Source organism: Aethina tumida, chromosome 1 (assembly GCF_024364675.1).
Source record: "Aethina tumida isolate Nest 87 chromosome 1, icAetTumi1.1, whole genome shotgun sequence".
NCBI lineage: Eukaryota > Metazoa > Arthropoda > Insecta > Coleoptera > Nitidulidae > Aethina > Aethina tumida.
The window spans coordinates 59,752,736-59,772,300 of record NC_065435.1 but is presented as its reverse complement, the minus strand read 5'-3'; the positions used below and the strand labels follow the sequence as shown (position 1 = coordinate 59,772,300).

Below are 19,565 nucleotides of genomic sequence, written 5' to 3'. Positions count from 1 at the left end.
TTTAGATATAATAAGAATAAAACATATTTTAAAAATTAAAATTTTATTGCAAACTTACAACGTAATATAAAACAGTTTAAATAAAATAATGAACTTTTGCTTCATTTACATTATCACATAAAATAAGACGGAATACAAACTGTAATAAAATCACTTCACTCAACTCACTAATATAAAGACGATAAAAAAAAACATAAAAATAATCAACGTATATAAGAATATATTTTGAACTCATAAAAATCTTCTAAGCACCTCTGAAAGTTAATTTAACAATAAAGGGAAATTTGTCACAGTCGCTTGCTTGTCGGAAGAGTTGGGTATGTTGCCACGCCATATCACCATTTCCATTTTTCAAAATGGCACTTATGATAAACTCAGTCTTCCCACTCAACATTTTATGTGATATGGCTTTTACATCTAAAAAAAAATGGTATAAATGACTATACATAGTGGAGATTGAAAAATTGGATGAAGATTCAAGTCAAAATTCACTAAAACAATTTGTATATTAAGTTTCTCCCAGATATGATCTTTATTTTATATATTTTATTTATGAAGGGTAAAACTAGAAATGGAGGTGAAATCATAAAGAAAAAATCAATATAAAAATATGTGTTGTTTAAATATAAACCAATTGGTTCATAAATTGATTATACATAGTTTTTAGCAAATCATTTATGAAAATTCAATTATATCGTACCTTTGGAAATCTGTATTATTAGGTTCTCAGCAGAAATCACGGTTTCAACGATGCCTGTTTCAAAAACTGTCCAGTCAAAGGTTAAATCTATTGTATCAATAACCATGCCACTAGTGACATTGAATTTCCAGGATATAGTGGCTTTATCACTGCCTTCTGTAAGAATAATAAGAATTATTAGAAATATATTAAAATATATTAGTTATATCAGTGAATGTGTAGTTCTATGGGGAAGAATTCGATAAGCTTAGAAGAATTATTTAGCTCTAATCACTCTATGTGGCACTCACATCATATGGTACATAATGGTTACACATTTCTGCTTCCTAAATTTAACCAAAATTAGTGAAAGAGAAAATATATTAAATTGTGAATAAAATAGAATTAAAAATGTTTTACAATATACTTATTAACCAAATTACAATGTTTACCTGTTCTACATAAATAAACCATTTTCCAGTCTGTCTCCTCTTTTCTAAACACATTTTCAATATAATATGCACCAGCACTCCATCCTTTAAGGCTAACTTTAACATCATCATCATATGACAATTCATAGACATCCAAAGAGGATGAATATTTAATTGTTACGTAATTTTGTGGTACTTGATCCACAATCCAGGTATAAGGCTCATAAGACTGAATCTCACTTCTCGCTAATCTCCATTCCAAATTTCCGGAGGTTCTCCCTTGAGAATCCTCATTATTCGGCTTCCTAAAATATTTTAATTGTATTGTACTGTGAACTATATCATACATAAATTTAGAAATTATATTTATATTTTTACTTTAAACTTTCATAAACGTTCTTTCACTCATCAACAGCAACAACTGTTACGTTTAATTCAAGTAAATCTTGTGTCTCTCTATAATCTAATTGATTTGTTTGTGATGTTTTAAATTAAAATTGTAAACTAGATTAAAAAATATGTCCAAAACATAATTTCTGATCTTACTGTTCAATTAAAAACTCCAATAACTCAAACAATAGTCTCTTTATCAGGTATTGTCTTCTCGGTTCTGTCAAATTGGCCTGTCTCTTAGTCCTGAGTTGAATTAAAGCGTCCACCAGCTCGTTTTCGTGACATTTTCTCCTCCTTTGCAACACCTGCTTATGTTGTGCCGAATAGCGCCAAGTAACATCCTGGACTTCTTCCCCAGAATACGCCATCACATAACTTAGCTTTTTGCCCCAACCGCATTCGTACATGAGGGGTCTGTCACAAACGTTCTCGCATGGGTCGCAGTGCAACCAACGTTTTTGGGAAAATGAATACACCTAAAATGTAAGTAATGAGGTCAATGTGCTGTATTTGAATATTTTTACCTCGGTCCAAACGTGATCCTCGTCTATGGCCTCCACCAAACGGGCATCCCAACCCATTGCTCTGCTGAACAATGTGAAGGTATTCGCCCATTCTCCGCATCTCCCTTTTCTGGTTTCCAACAAAATATTCAAATCATTGTACCGTGGAAACGGTGTGAACTGCTTGCATATTGTGCACTGGTGCATCTATAAAAAGTTTTAATATTAATATTATAAATCAAGTTGATTTTATGAAGAACATTTTAAATAAATAAACTACATCTAATAACTGTAAATAGGGTTGAAAGTTTCACTGTTAAGAGATGTTAATTTTTTTATACTATAGATTAAACAGAATTAAAAATATTTTCAATGTTTCAATTTGACAGTATTATTTGAATATTTGCAGCTATAGATGCTCAGTATTTTAAAATTATTTTATTTCTTATATATTTAATAAACATAAAAATAACATTTCATTTCATTCTCCCGAAAATTTTGACGCTATAATTGCAATTTTGGAATATGCATATGTATATGTATACATCGTAACCAACAACGAGTTAAGACTAGAAGATAGGACCATTCTTAATTTTGCTAGAAGAAATCACCCAGAAGACATTTTCGACCTCTGTTAAATAAGAAGAATTAGGATAATCGCAGAGCATAGACTGCAGGCGAATAGCGTAAATTATTTATTCCCATGTGAGCCTAAGTGTATGTTACATGTTTCGCATAGTCGTATTTTGACATGGTTAGAACTTGATGAGAGATATCATGAGCAAAAGCAACACATGGTTCTAAATATTGCTTTTTGAGGTAGTTGTGTAACAGTGTGGAGTGGAATATCTTTAGAGATATGACTTTGTTATGGAACTAGTTATTGGTCCATTTCCTCAATAATTTTGAACAAATTTCGTTTCTGTAGTTGACAGTATCAGTTTTAATCTAGATCAAAACAAATATTTTGGTATCAAAATTTGAAACAGCTTGCTAATATTCTTAGAGAAAAATGGGTAGCTATGGAAATATAGTAGTTAATATATTTTCTTTTTCATTTAATCATTTTTCCAAGGCACTTGATCTTAGATTCATTACTGGTTTAAAAGTGTTATTGTTGATGCAATTTTATAAAAATTTATTTAGAAGTTACATTGTATATTAAAACTTTATTATTATTTGTTGCAATATTCGTATTTTGATTATTGAAATAATTCAACTTATCCACTTAATAAGATGTGTTGTAGATGTATCAAATTGAATTAATGGTAAAGATTTAAAACAAATAGAATTAAACTATTTACCTCAACTCTTTGGGTGTACACCAATAGCTTCTCATCCTTGCTTGTGTGTGACACTTTAGTTTTTCCTCCACAAGAAGAACAGTCCAAAGTATCAACCCAAGTGAAAAAAGTATTTTTAAACCAGGCCAAAAGTTCCAATATCAATATATCTTGCAGAGATACATTTAAATCATTTATGTTTTCTGAAAGTTAAAAAAAGATAAAATTTTGCTAACTTAATTTGAACCTGATTACTTTTTTTGATTTCCTTTTGAATATTTCGTAAATGTTCAACAGCTTTATCTTCAAGTCTTACTATTGGCATCAGTTTCCTAGCTCGTTCCTGTAAAGTCTCATCTTCATAAACTAAAGCTAGGTGATGCTGTGTTTCAATGTGCTTTAAAAATGGATTGGTGAAAATCTACAAAACATATTAAAAAATATCTATAATAAATCTATATATACATGGCATACATGAACTAGTGGAGGCAATTCAACCTGTCTTATAATTTCCTCTTGGGTAGCTGTAACAATGACTTTTTCTCCAACCTCTATAACCTGTAAATTATGTCTTATGAATCCTTCTCTCAATACATACTACTAGAAATTTACCCCATTGATGATATCCTGCTGCAGAAGCTGTAGATCATTTTTAACTATCCTGAGATGTGTCAGGGAGCTATTGAAAGGCATCGTCAAGCTGTCACCTTCCTGAAATAACGTTTATAAGTAAAACAAAGAATGAAAATGTGTAAATGTGTGTTTACATCTTTGAATCCCATCAACTGTAGACAGTCTAGGCCACCATTTATGGCCAATACCTTGGAGGAAATAGTTTTGTTAGATTTTCTCAATGTCCTAATGTCCGGCTTTTCGGGGTTGTTGATTATGTTCTCACTGATTTTTATCAAAAGCCTGATAGACTCGTTCACCTCCTCCTTTTTGTTGGAAGTGATACTTTGTTTTACCGTGTCCCAAGACATTGTATTGTGCTTAATCATGTAAAAACCTCACATTAAGGTTAGCCATTCGTCTAACATTGTTTATCTGTCAGATATGAATATGTTGACAGTTTTCTAGAATAACCATTTAAAAATTTTACAATATTGTCATTAAGGTATTAATTTTGTGTGCCCATTAAACACGAATGCTATACCTTAATAATTGTTGCTAATAAAAAATGAAAACAATTTAAATAAATAGTGAAAGTTGCTATGGAAAGATGACGCTGCACGTAACAAGGAGTATAACACTGTCAAATTTGTGGATAGAGTGAGCCACCTCTGTGTAAAATATTTTATCTTCTTTGAGGGATTCCCGCACTTAAATAAATATGACTAAAAAGAACGGCTGTTATTTGTGAGATTTGCGTTGTCGACTGCAGACGTTTAAAAATGCGGTATCAGTTGTTATTTACAATATTATTCGCAATTTGTCCAGCTGTCTATTTGCTTATACCAAATAGTGAGGGCATTAAGTAAGTTATTGTTAGAGTTAAATATTTAATATTTTATAGATTGCATGTGCCAAATATTCAATCGCACATAAAACCTTCATTAATTATATTTTCCTTTTAATAATTTAATTTACTGGGTTTATTGTATATATTTTTATGAAATTACCATACATAAAATGTAAAAGTCAGTAACTGTACATTCTACTATAGATAATTGATTATGCAATTTTTAATAGATATATTTTTATTACAGTGTTTATGTTATTACGTCCATAATATTGACAATATTAAATACTCACACAAGTTTTTAATTAAATTTAATGTACTTGAGTCATGTTCAAACAGGAAATTTATGTGGTTCATGTTTAGGATATGATTTGAATCAATAAAACATAGGATTTAGTATTGTTAATTAATCTCGTGTTTGAATATTTTATATAATGATTAAATTAAAATAAATCAAACCAGAAGCTCTAAAATTTCCATGTCAGTTTTTACTTGGAAGTTTACTGAAAAATAAAGTTTTTTTTTCTTTGAGAATTTTTAATTTTCTATTATTGATCCTTTTGTTATAGGATTTAGCATTTTTTAAACATTTCTTAATCTTTAATCTTAAATAGTAATGTTAGATGTTGTTTCTTTCAGGCCTTTATTAATTTTGATTTTAATTTTGTTGTACAATTTACAATATTAATCATTTTTCATTATGAATATAAGAATTTTGGAATTATGATATAATTATTACATAATACATTACATTTTCAGCATTCCTCTCAAACGTCATAAAACACCTAGAGAGGAATATATGAATGCACCTAATATTTTTGAGAAATACGGTATATCCTTTGATGTTTTACATAAAAAGCACCATAATAACAACCGCACCAATGATTCAATTGCCTTATATCGTTATCTGGATGTAAGTATGACCAATTACACATATTTATAATTTAATGATTTCCATTGCTCATGTTGAGTTATATTTAACATGTGGTTCACCATGATAAGATATCAAATAGTTGTCTCATATACACATTTTCGAGAGCAATTTTTATATTACAGAATGAATTTTATGGGGAAATAGTTATTGGCCATCCAGGGCAAAAATTGAAAGTAGCTTTTGATACAGCCTGGTCGTTGTCTTGGGTTCTGTCATCACAATGCAATTTTTGGAAAACACCTGGTTGTTGTAAGACCAAGATTAAAATAAAAATATAAACAAATAATCACACATTTTTTTAGGGTTTCATAATAAATATGATCATCAAAAATCATCTGAATATAAACCTGATGGAAGACCATATAAAGGTATTGAAGACTCATATACTCTCAAAGGTTTTTATTCGTACGACAACATCTCGGTAAATGAATTTTCAAAAAATTGCATTTCACATCTTACCCATCTCCCTTTTAGTTCGCCCATAGCAATGTGACAAACCAGTCTTTTGTGGAGATGGTATCAGTTCCCTGGACATTCCTCCTAAACAAAGCTGAAGGAATTTTAGGTTTAGGTCCTAAAACCGACTCTTACACACCATTTTTCTACACTCTATTGGCTCAAAATAAAATTAAGAAACCATTGTTCTCCATTTATCTTAATGGGTATTGATTTATATAAATTTTAGGCAGCTTTACTTAATTTATTTTTACAGAGATACAAAATCGTTGCATGGTGGCAATATTATGTTAGGGTACATCGAACATAGACATATTCATAAGAATCCGCAAAAAAAAGAAGATACCATTAAGTACTTGCCTTTAGATGTAAGTGCTTATTGGCAGTTTTCAGTTGATAAGTAAGCGATTTTTTTGAAGTTTTATATATATATTTATTTATTTATTTATTTTTAAGAATCATGCTATCCGCTCTTCCTCCTAACAATAAAGATAAAATAGTATATTGTGATAATGGTTGTAAGGCAATAGTTGACACCAGTTCAAATGCTATAATTGGCCCTGCAAATGACATTTATGCTCTTAATAACGTTATCAAGGCTAAATCTTTTGTTATGAATAGGTATTCAGTAAGTTTTAAATATCATGAATGGAAATACAAACATTTTATTATTTAAATTGTTTTTAGGTTGACTGTAGTTCTATAAAAAATCTTCCAGAAGTTAACTTTTTGTTAGGCGGACAAAACTTCACATTAAAAGGCTCGGATTATGTCACTAAGGTTTGTATTTTGAATTTTGTCTATATTCTTGATTTATTGTTTTTCTTTTATAGCTGACTGTAGGACCAACAACTTTTTGCATGTCAGCTTTCCAACCTTCAGAAGAAACTTTAAAAGATATGTGGATTTTTGGCGGCGCTTTTCTGAAGAAATATTATAGTATTTACGACTTAAAGGAGCGTATGATTGGTTTCGTAAGAGCGGCATAAGATTGTTGTATTGCAAACGAACATTTTAGATTTGAATGTTTATATAATTTTGAGGCGGCAGCACATTAAGGGCTATGTTTTGTTTTGCATCCTTTTCTGGTCGAAAGTGTCATTCCTTTTTTTTAAAAATGCCGCTCTTAAATATTTGCTACAAATGTTTTACATTTCATTCATGCTTTATAATTAAATGCTTTTTTGCCACAAGTGCCTTCAATTATCCTATTAAAAATGTAAACTAACTCTTTAATAGTATGTTTGTAAGCTTTTCTAAAATAAAAATTTCTTTTTTGTGGAATTGTTTTGAGATTCTTTTTAAAGAAAATGTTTATGTACACATATTAATACACCGGAGAGGAAAAGGAAAGGAAAATTTGAATCCAATATTAAAACAAGGTCATGTATTTAAATATATTTATTAATGTAAAATAATAACAAAACATTAGATATAGCTAGATAGTACGGAATAACTATAACCTAAAAAAGTAGTACTTTGGTTGCATATATATATAGTACTGGTGTGAAATTAGTGCTAAGCAGGGATGATACTCGAATCCACGGTGACAGTGGTGGAGACGAGCGAGGGTGGACAGTTAAGCTCTTAACTTAGCTTGACTTAGCATTACCGTCGGAATCAGCGCGTTTTATGCGACTCTGGATTGTTTAATTGCTTATTATCGTGTACCTGTTGATTTAATTAAATTTGTGTAAGAACTTTGCGTTTTTTATAAACAATATAGTGGCCAAATTTCTAGGGACTTAACATACATTAAAAGTATGAAATTGTAAAAAAAATATAATTCGGCGTTACCAAGACACAGAAAAATATGAAGAAATGGTTAAGAGTTTAAGACTAAATAAATCAATTGTTTTTCATATTATTAAAAAAATTATAAAATTGACCATGTGACACAGTGTTAGCCGTAATACCTGGAATTTCTTAATTTTTTATATTTTGAAAATTTGTATGGTAATATCAATATTATTAATGTTCTAAAATATAATAAAGATATTGTATACTTTAATGATTAGGTATTTTATCCCCTCTGTATAACTAAGAATTGTAGGAAATTTAAATTTTTTAAAAAAAGCTAGCATTTGGGTCAAAGTATTTTAAAATTTTATTTGTACGTCTGAATGTGTCAATAAAAATAGGGGTTAAGCAAGCATGCAAATTTCAAAACGTTTAGAGTTAAGGCCCAACACTATTTGACAAACAATTCAAAAAAAACGTCGAAGACTTTTGGACTCTGGCTTAAAAAGTTGTAGGCCAGAAAAGAAACCACTTCTACAAAAAGAATTGTTGGAAAGTGAAAGATTGAATAAAAATTACATAAAACCAACTAATAGACAGAAGTATCTATGACTGTATGGGGATGTTATTCTTCTTATTGCGTTGGTCCAAATATCCATATAGAGCGCATAATGGATCGGTTCGTTCATAGAGACATCGGTGAGTTATGTTTTAGAGCAGTATTTGTTTGAAAAATTGCCTATAAGACATATCTATCAACACAATAACTATCCAAAACACACCTCAAAATTGGTGGATTGATTTTTAACGGAAAAGGTAGAAGTAATGAAGTCCCGACTTTAACACGGCATATTTATTTGAAAAATTGTGTTGGTATTCAATAGAACATACGCAAATTGATCAATTGATTGAACCCATCCTGGACCAAGAAATGTGAAGCAGTTATAAAAGCACACAATATATTAACACACTATAAGCGGGTCGGGTAAAAATACCCGTCTCGAAAACTGTTGATTGTTAGCTGGTCGGTAATTTTCACCTTTTTGAATGTACTTTCTTCAAAAGTGGGGTGAGATAATTTTACTCTATTGGTTTACATACGGAACTGAAAGAATTATCTCTTATTTTTTGTTATTATTCAACAACTTAGTTTGGACTATTTTGCTGCCCGCCTATAGTGTGTAACAATTTCAATATTAAACAGATAGGTACATTTAAAAGAAAAAGTCAAAAATTCAAAATATTTTGGCCAATACTGTATATATTAAAAATTAATTAATAAGTTCGAAAATCGATAACTGGATAACTTTAATGTCGAAAAACAATGTAATCTTATCCTTAGCTGAAATTAAAGCCCGCCTGGTGGAAATTATTTCAAAGATTATGAGATCATTAGTGGATGGGGGTTGTTTGACCTCAGACATACAAGAAAAATCCTGATTTTTAATAAAAATGTGAATATCCAATTTTGACTTGCTTAGGATCACATTCCCTGGACCACAGAACTTTAGGGATAAGTAGTTTTTAGTCTAAATTTAATTTATAAAAAAAAATGATGGTTCTGCTTATGCTATACATCCTACGGCGACAAAACTACACAAAAAGTTATATCTACTGTGAAATATAGTAGCAGTTCAATTATGCTATTGGGATACTTCAATTCCCTCTTAGACTGATTTATGTACAGGGATATATTGAATAACAATATTTAAGAAATTATGCATTTAATAAATGTCAATTTCAACATGAAAACTATCCCAAACACATATCCAAAATTGTAACCGATCGATTAAAAGATCAAAGAATCAATATTTTGTTTTGTCAGTCCCAACCTTCAAACACGATCTTATGGAAAACAGGGGGAATCATATTTATAATGAAATTCGATATAAAATATTAAAATTGAAATGAACTTTTCACATCAATTCAAGAAAGTTAAAATATAGATTTATCGTATATTCGAAAATTGGTGAAGTCTATGCCACGGAGATGGGCCAAAATTGTAACAAAAATATCATACAACATCATATAAAAATGCATGAGTTTTGGCAAAAATATTTAATAACAAAAAGTTGCTATAATAATGACCACTATATATTTTTTGTATCGTTTATAATTCAATCCTTTTAATTCATTAATTAACACACTATAAGCGGGTCGGGTAAAAATACCCGTCTCGAGAACTGTTGATTGTTAGCTGGTCGGTAATTTTTACATTTTTGAATGTACTTACTTTAAAAGCGGGGTGAGATAATTTTACTCTATTGGTTTACATACGAAACTGAAAGAATTATCTCTTATTTTTTGTTATAATTCAACAACTTAGTTTGGATCATTTTGCTACCCGCCTATAGTGTGTTAATTATCCATACAATTTTATCTAAATTATTTTTCTCTGATAAGTTGTACCTTATTGCTTAGCATATTAAATAATTTGTGAAAAATCAACTAAACTTTCTAAATTTGGCAAAAAAATATTGAATGAAAATAATGGAAACTTCACCGGGATACTTAATTATTACAAATGTGAACATAAACTTTACTTTCAAACTTCCTTTAATGCAACGTAACTCTTTAAAATCAAAATTTCTTTTTTATGGAATTGTTTGATAATACTTTCTAAGGAATCAAATAATAAATGTACATACTTACCGTTATCATCTTAATATCAAGTAAATTAAAAGGAAAGGAAGAATTTTATGCGAAATTAAAACAAGTAAATATATTTAAATATATTTATTAATATAAAATAATAACAAAACATTTTTAAATTATTATTAAAGTAATTTTATATTGAATCATTTTATACAGTAAACCAATAATTTTGACATATATATTTTTTATGTAATCTCTCCTGCACATTTCTATAAGAAACATTCTTTTAATAAAAATAAAAATTCGACTTTGGTAGCAATATTTTTTTTAGATTTAAAATGAAAACAAAAAATATTTGATATTGTTTGGCCTCCTCCTCCTGTATACATATTTTTTTGTATTTGCCTCCTCCCCCTCCTGTAATCTTATCTTTAATAATATAATAAAATTAATATTATAGAAAGATATAAGTTTTATAAACAAATAAATTATTCAACATTACTAACAAACAAGATATTTTATTTGGTAATTGGCCTCCTCCTCCTTATTTATATAATTAAAAACATTCATTCATTTCATTTGTTTTTAATATATTATATTTTAAGTTTTTATTATTTTGGAATTGTCCTCCTCCTCCATTTTTATTTTAAATATTTATTTATTTAATATTGTCTTATTTAAATAATTTACTATTAAATCAGAGTTGGTGATTGTAAGTATGCTTAGTATTTTTACAAAATGACAATGTCATTTACATGCCTATATATATTTGTAGTTATTATTACTTATTGTTTCGTGTTTTGTCAGTTTACTTTATGTAGAACAAAGTTATTTATTGATTCCATATACATTATTATTACATTTTTATTTGCAATTATTTTAAAACAAAATAATACATTTAATTAATTAGATCCGAAGATCGTTCGTTTTCTTCTGATCTGAACATGAAAATTTTAATTTATTATGTTATTTTATAAATTTCCTGTCGTGTATTATAATATAAAAAATATCAGATTTGCGTTGTTGTTTACTTTTAAATTAACACGATCACAATATCTCTCATAATTTTGCCATGCCTAAGATCATTTGCATCAATAAATCGATTTTAAATTTTATAGACAAACACACAATGTGTCGTATGTTGAACTTGACACAAAAGCTTATTCCTATTAAAACATACAGCACATTCAACATTAATGTGTAAGCAATGATAAGTATAACACACATACATTATTCACACTTCATTGGTTCCAGAAAACATTCCTGTTCATTTCAAACTTCTTATACCAATTTAATCATTACACTACTTTAAATTGGAAATTAATATTAGAAATCAAACATATTCAATTTAGCAAAAAGAAATGAATCGATCGATCTATCGATTTTAAACTAATACGCATAATTGTTTTTTAAAATAGTATACACCACAGAAGGTTTAGTTTATATATTTTAAATTTTATATATTTTTATACTTATCCAGTAATAGTATAAAAAAGTTTATATTTAATGATCTATTAATTTGTCTTTATAGTAATAATATACATAATATTAAAATTGATATTTTCAACAAATATTGTATTTTAATGAAATTATGGCATTTTCACATACTTTGCAATAAACTACGTAATTTCTGTCCGTATTTTTTATTAACATTGTATATTTGAACAATTGTATTATGACATAATATAACATAAGAACCTTTCACTATATGCACTTGAAAATAGTTATTAACAAAACGTAATTTTTAATTTCGTAACAATCGACACTTTTTTACACAAATTCCGAATCATTAAACTTATTATTTCACTGTCGTTCTTCATTTTAAATTATAGATACACTCTTCAAATATATAACAAATAACTTACAACACATTAATTTTTACACACGCCCGTTACGCCCATATTAAAGTCACCCACAAATTTCACTAAAGAACTAATTTGTCACGATTTATTTATAAATTATTTCCATATTCTTAGTAATACTTAAAAATAAAATAATTAATACACTAAAGAGTATGTGAACAAAACAATTTTATTTATGATGTATTTAAAAAAATAGATTTTATTCACAACATGGATGGATAAAAACGTAAAATAAAACAAAAATTTTTGGTTGGCCTCCTCCTCCACACGAGCTGGGAATATCTGCCACCACCTCCTTATTGAACATTAACATTACTCACAAACAATATTAAAGTAAATTTAGTTACATTTGTACCCAAATTCCGAATCATAAAATTCAAGTCACTGTTTTTCAATTTACACATATTCGAACACATAATAAGCAACAACTAACATGAACATATTTACACACATTAATTTTGACACATAACTGTTTATTCCTACAAATAATTTCACCAATATTTTTCACTAAAAACTAATTCATGAAGAGTATAAATTTAATAACTGAAAAAGGAGTTATAAAACTTTAAATTTTGTTTAAACCATTTTTTTACTGATACGATTAAAGTACATTTTCATTTATTTTGTAAATTTATCGTATGAAGTTATAAAAGATTACGCGGTTTTTAAAATATCGTGAGAACTATGTGCTACAATATTTTCCGTTGATATTCTTTGCTTCATTTTTATTCGCGAATTGGAAAAAACGTCAGTAGATTGATTATGATGAATACAAAAATTATATAAAAAATTTTGGGTGGCCTCCTCCTCCATATAATTTTATGGTTTTCCCTCCTCCTCCTTATTTTGAACATATTACGCATTAAGAATGCCAAGTTGATTTTTTAGTATTCGAATTAATAATTAAAAGATTTAATTCAAAATATCTTGCACATATTCAAACACATAATAAGCAACACCTAACATCCACTTATTTAAACATTTAATTTTTACACGTAACTGTTGATTTCTGTTGTCATATTTTTCATTAAAAACAGTAGTTTCTAGTTTTTTGACTCACTCCATACAATATTATATTTTTTTCTGTTTTACTTCATGTTTTAACATCAATATTACACATGAAGAATGCTAAATTATATTTTGTTTCCTTTTGTATCCAAATTTCGAATTCTAGGACTCTACAAGTCACTCAACTTGCACATACATATTTGCACTTATCCAAACACACTATGAGCAACACCAAACATCAACATATTTAAACACATAGTTTACACGTTCATCTTTGTTCAGAAATCACATTTTTTATTGAAAATTTTATTTACTTCTTCAAATGTCAACTTCTTACAGTCAGTAAAAACACACTAATAATTTTTTTAATAACACGCAATTTTATTTTATTAATTTTAATTAGCGAATTGGTACTAATAACCTGTAATTAAAACAAAAATTTTAATAAAAATTTATAATTGGCCTCCTCCTCCATTTAACACTGTTATTTTCCCTCCTCCTCCTAGTCATTAACATCAATATTATTACACATCAATAATGCTAAATTTTGGTTTTTGTATACAAATTCTGAATTATGGAATTCTATAGGTCACTCCACTTTCATTCAGTCACACAACAATACGTAGCAATCGATTTAAACACATAATTTTCTTTACATATACAAATCTGCTAGTAACAATTTGTAAGTATACATATAAATATGTTATTTTTTAAATAACTTGAAATTACTTTTTACTTACTCATTTCAATTAACGAATTAAATGAAAGTAATAATTAATACATCGTTATAAAACAAAAATTTTAATAAAAATTGTTAATTGGCCTCCTCCTCCATGTATTATCACAATTTTCCCTCCTCCTCCACTTTATTATAAAGTAACAGTACACAAAGATTGTATCTGACTACTTATTTTTTTATGAAATGAATATTTGGTTATTAAACATGCATATGTTTGCGCAATTTTTAACATCTCATTAGTTTTTTTTAAGATATTTATTACAAATTTGTAATAATATGTTGAAAACTGAATATATAATTCTTTAATTTGTTTAAAAGTAATTAATATATTTCTCTTGTACATTAAAATGATAAAATAGAAAGTGATAACAAAAATTTTATAAAAAAGTTTAATTGACCTCCTCCTCCACAAAAGCTCGACATTTGTCTTTCCTTATCCTCCTCCTCCTTATACTTTAATGTATATGGTATTATACCGTGTATATAAGACAAAATTATACTTTGTTCAAGGTTTTTAAAACTTTCATATGAATATCAAATTGTGACCCATACAATATAAACAAAAAAAATTATCTTCGATACAAGTTTAATGAAAGCAACTACTTAAAAATATTATAGAGGTAACCAAAAATAAAATTGAAAAAGTTTTATTAGCCTCCTCCTCCACCTAATTTTAATTATTAACCTCCACCTCCTTTGAAAAAATCATTGCACCTCTGTAATTAAATTAATACAAAATTTTTTAAATTAATTTGAAAGTTTAAATACTGATGGATTTTATAAAACAATTGCTGCCCAATAAACGACATTCTTAGACAAGAAAAACTGTTTTTTCTAAAAGTAGTGCAGTGAAAAAGTAACGAAGTAAATGGTGAAAAAGAAAATCTATAAAACAAGCACATTCCGAATTAAATTATGTAAAGCTTGTTAATATTCTTCCTTCTAAAATTCTAATAAACTTATGATTTGTTCAGCAACACTACAACAATAGTGTACAATAAACTCATGAAAGCTCGTTAAAACTGTTAATAAAACACATGAAGTTGAAAACTGTGCCATTTTAAAACGCTTGCACCCAAAAACAGTTTAATGCAGGAAGTTCACATCAATTTACTGTTCAAAATCCATTAAACACATATTATGAGGTTGGAGCGAAATCGAAATAAGTTGTTGTTTTTGGATAACTAATCGCGGATACTTTCGGTCTAACCACATCATTTTTCTTCCTTCCGAGTTAGAGTTAGCTTTGAGGTAATGAAGGAAGGTGAACTTACAAACTAAAAAAATAAAAGAGAACCTCAAAATATATAAATAATGAATTAAGAACATTCATAATTCACTCCGAAGCGAATTTGTGGAAACAATTAAATGAATTATTTGCATTCTTCAGTTATTTTCTAACAATAACACAAGCAAGCGAAACTGATCACTGATACTTAATCATCCCTAAGGAACACCAACAACTGTTCTACACTATATACATTTGTATGTACTATTTAAATGTACAACGAATTAATGTAGCGACCAAAATCAAGCAGCTTGTTTGATTTATAATTGGCTTCTAATTTATAAAGTACATATTTTAGGATCTTGAAATTTAGGTAGACGTTATTTGTAAATCATTTTGTGGGCATCTAATCGCGTTTATTTCGTTCTAACCATCATCTTTTTTTTCTTCTCTTCCACCATTAACGAAATGGGACTAAAAAATGTGTTGAGAGACTTCAGTATTTCAGAAAATATATTTACGATGGATCCACAGATATGCAAACTATAAATCGAGAGCCGTTAATATAAATCATTACCTAAACATTTTCAGTTAGTACCTAAACAAGTGTTTGGGCAGAAATTGTCTATGTAAAAGTTAGTGGATTAATACACTACACATAGAGATTTAAAATGGTGCTTGTTACAATAACTAAATTACAGCAAAAGTCAGTATGTGTAATTTTACAAAGCCTAATTAAGAAGATTTTTATTAGGCATAAAATAAGAGGATGAAACTAAAAACATCTATGATCATACTTTTTTATTTCTGTTTCAGATGTTTATTTCATAAAATTAATTATGATTATGAAAATAACATAAAATATATTTAATAATTCTTCCTTCTACTAAAAATGTGGATATGCTAAAAAATAAAAATATTATTTTAAAGGATCATTTTATTTTACTAAAAGTATTGGGAAAGTAATCTGTTAATAACGGTCAACTACAAATATATTGAAAGTATAATATCAGTTTCTCTCTCTCTCCTTCATGTTTTAAAAACACAAGTTTCACAGTTAAATATATATCATACTTCTTCCTTAATTAATTTTATGAATAGCTTAATAAATTTGTATTAATTAGTTTAAAAAAGGAACAATTATTAAAATGCAAGTCAAATAAGTAATTTATTACTAAAAATAAATACGTATTTAACAAAAATTTTGCGTTTCAATTTTCGCTTTTTAGTAATTTTCAAAAATAATACTTTAAATATTATTAATACATTGATGTAACTTTTATATTAGCAATTTTGATCTCTCTTATTCTTCATATTCATTCGATGTTTCGTTATTATTGAGTGTAGTGTAATATTTATATTTTCATATTTATTTATGTTATTTATGTAAAAATAAATACATATTTGACAAAAAATCAGCATTTCAATTTTCGCTTTCTAGTAATTTCAAAAATAATACCTAAGTATTATTATTACATTGATATAACTTTTATATTAGCAATTTTAACCCCTCTTATTCTTCATATTCATTCAGTGTTTCGTTATTATTGAGTAGTGTAATATTTATATTTTCATATTTATTTATGTTATTTATGTAAAAATAAATACGTATTTGACAAAAATTCAGCGTTTCAATTTTCGCTTTCTAGTAATTTTCAAAAATAATACCTTAAATATTATTAATACATTGATATAACTTTTATATTAGCAATTTTGACCTCTCTTATTCTTCATATTCATTCGATATTTCGTTATTCAGTTGTGTAATATTTATATTTTCATATTTATTTATGTTATTTATGTAAAAATAAATACGTATTTGACAAAAATTCAGCATTTCAATTTTCGCTTTCTAGTAATTTCAAAAATAATACCTTAAGTATTATTATTACATTGATATAACTTTTATATTAGCAATTTTAACCCCTCTTATTCTTCATATTCATTCAGTGTTTCGTTATTATTGAGTAGTGTAATATTTATATTTTCATATTTATTTATGTTATTTATGTAAAAATAAATACGTATTTGACAAAAATTCAGTGTTTCAATTTTCGCTTTCTAGTAATTTTCAAAAATAATACCTTAAATATTCATACAGATGTTCTTTAGTCAATTTTCAAGTGTTTATTTTCTTTAGTACAAATTTCAATTGTACAGATGATTTTTCTACCTTCGTATATTTCATAACAAAAAAGTATTCGTCGATTTTCTTATTACCTACGATTATTTATATATATATATATATATATATATATATATATATATATATATGCATGTTAATTAATTTAAAAATTGTTTATGCGTGAGTTATTAAAATAAAAGTAAATTGCGCGACAATAAATTAATTTGCTTTAATAACTAAAAATGAATTATAGTTTCAATGAAACTTTTTTTTAACAATTTAAATAATTTCTCAGTTTCTCATTCTTAGGTGTATTTAAAACTATTTCATAATTACGATCGTTACACATTTTTTCAAATATTTCTTTTATCGAATTCTAAAAAAAAAGTTTTACAATTTAGAATACAACAATTAATTTAATAAATAAAATCATAATATGTTGATTTTCTTATTATTTTATTAAAAGAATAACTATTGTTTGGTTAATATTAATCAATATAAATATTTCGGATGCGTGAATTAGTAAAATAGATGTCCAATAAAAAGAATTTTTAAAAACAGTACTGCACATAAACCGCATATTTGGCTAACCTGAAAAAAATTCTTTAAAAATAAAGTACTGAACGTACTTGTAAAAAAAATAGGGCCATTTTCTAGTATTCATTGATGATCGTAAGTGTGATGATTTTAATAAAATTTATTGTTGGTACTTTCAAGCAATCTTTAAAAATATGTTATCGAATAAAAAATTAAAAAATATATTACTTACAATTTTCTTATTTATCATTTATATATCTCATTTAATATATACGCTAAAAATTGATGATTGTATTTTATTTATTACTGTTTAAGTAATCTTTCAGATTCTTAAACTGTTTAATTCTTTTTCATATATTTTGTTTTATTAATAAAAATTAATTTAACTTTGATACTATATTATTTTTTTTAAACGTAAACGTCTTATTAAAATATTCCTGATCGCATAATAAGTACGTATGAATTGACTCAAGAATTGCGTATCCGTGAATTATTATTAAAACACTAGTCAAATAAAAAATTTGTAAATAACGCCGCATCATATTTGTAAAAATACAAATTTAACACCGTTTTTTATTTTCATTTTTTCAAACTTATTTTTTAGAAAATAATATGTTGTATACAAAGTCCACAACATGAGACTATAATTATGCATTGGTTGATATGCATTTAAAAAAAAAAATGGTGAATGCGCAAACAAATTTTTAACTTGTAATTTTATTGTTATTCTTCATATATTTATTAAAAAAAATTGTATATTTGTAAAATGAACTTTTCAGAGTCATTCGCTCGCTTTTAGTTTTAAATGTTTCCATTCTATAGATTTCATCTAAAGTTGGTCATGGACAAACGCAAATATAATTTCAGTTTCAAAATAATTTTCTTATTACTTAATGGTGTGTTAATTTTGGATGTAGGAAAATAAAATAAGTAAAATATAATAAAGTAAAATGTATTAATAAAAATATATTTTTTTAATATCGTTTTGTTTACCGTTAATTAAACATAAAACTCTATAGTTTTCACCAAAAGTTAATAATAAATAGATGTGAATATTAATAATAATTTTTAGTGATTTCCCGTTTTAAAAAACCCAATTTTAATTTAGTACACAACATGATATTTTTACATTCGTTTGTTTTTACACCTTCAATAATAATTTCAAATGTTGATTTTTTTAATACCTATTCAAAAATTTTATTGTTCATTTGATAAATATATATTAATTAATTAAAAAATGTCGGATAAACATCACAGTATTTATATTTTATGTACAAAAATAAAATTAAAAATTGATTGTACGGAAATAATAATATAATTTATTCTTGATCGTATAGATAATTTTAAATAATATATTAATATATATTAATACCGCATACTAGTACATTAGTATTAACGTTTATACTATTTATTTATAAAAATGGCGAATAATAAATAATTCAACATATTGTAAGTTATTCTTTATAATAATAATATATAATTTATATAACAAATTATAAATATTAAACTAGTTATTTAAATTATACGTGTCGAAATACCCTTACGACCGCATACATTCTTATAAAAGGCGAATGCGCCAAAAACGCATCA

General features: G+C 26.7%; 2 protein-coding genes across 3 annotated transcripts; one reads left to right on the top strand and one right to left on the bottom strand.

Moving 5' to 3' along the window:
• Positions 1 to 26: 26 nt before the first annotated feature.
• LOC109608475 (peptide-N(4)-(N-acetyl-beta-glucosaminyl)asparagine amidase) lies at positions 27 to 4,521 on the bottom strand. Of its 2 annotated transcripts, XM_020024915.2 has the most exons (11): positions 4,446 to 4,521; positions 4,057 to 4,365; positions 3,902 to 4,000; positions 3,764 to 3,847; positions 3,545 to 3,710; positions 3,311 to 3,492; positions 2,028 to 2,213; positions 1,657 to 1,979; positions 1,132 to 1,415; positions 701 to 856; positions 27 to 417 (listed from the first exon to the last, which is right to left on the bottom strand). In XM_020024915.2, exons 2-11 carry the CDS (start codon positions 4,288 to 4,290, stop codon positions 245 to 247), a joined length of 1,887 nt encoding a protein of 628 aa, XP_019880474.1. In that variant the 5' UTR covers positions 4,291 to 4,365; positions 4,446 to 4,521; the 3' UTR covers positions 27 to 244. The 2 variants fall into 2 exon arrangements, with proteins under 2 accessions (XP_019880474.1, XP_049817249.1); XM_049961292.1 differs by lacking the exon at positions 4,446 to 4,521 and having other exon boundaries at positions 4,057 to 4,405.
• A 128-nt stretch (positions 4,522 to 4,649) lies between these two features.
• LOC109608484 (uncharacterized) lies at positions 4,650 to 7,420 on the top strand. Its single transcript, XM_020024925.2, has 9 exons — positions 4,650 to 4,766; positions 5,511 to 5,664; positions 5,808 to 5,934; positions 5,988 to 6,106; positions 6,160 to 6,347; positions 6,398 to 6,541; positions 6,598 to 6,769; positions 6,829 to 6,921; positions 6,975 to 7,420. Exons 1-9 carry the CDS (start codon positions 4,684 to 4,686, stop codon positions 7,128 to 7,130), a joined length of 1,236 nt encoding a protein of 411 aa, XP_019880484.2. The 5' UTR covers positions 4,650 to 4,683; the 3' UTR covers positions 7,131 to 7,420.
• The last annotated feature ends 12,145 nt before the right edge of the window (positions 7,421 to 19,565 follow it).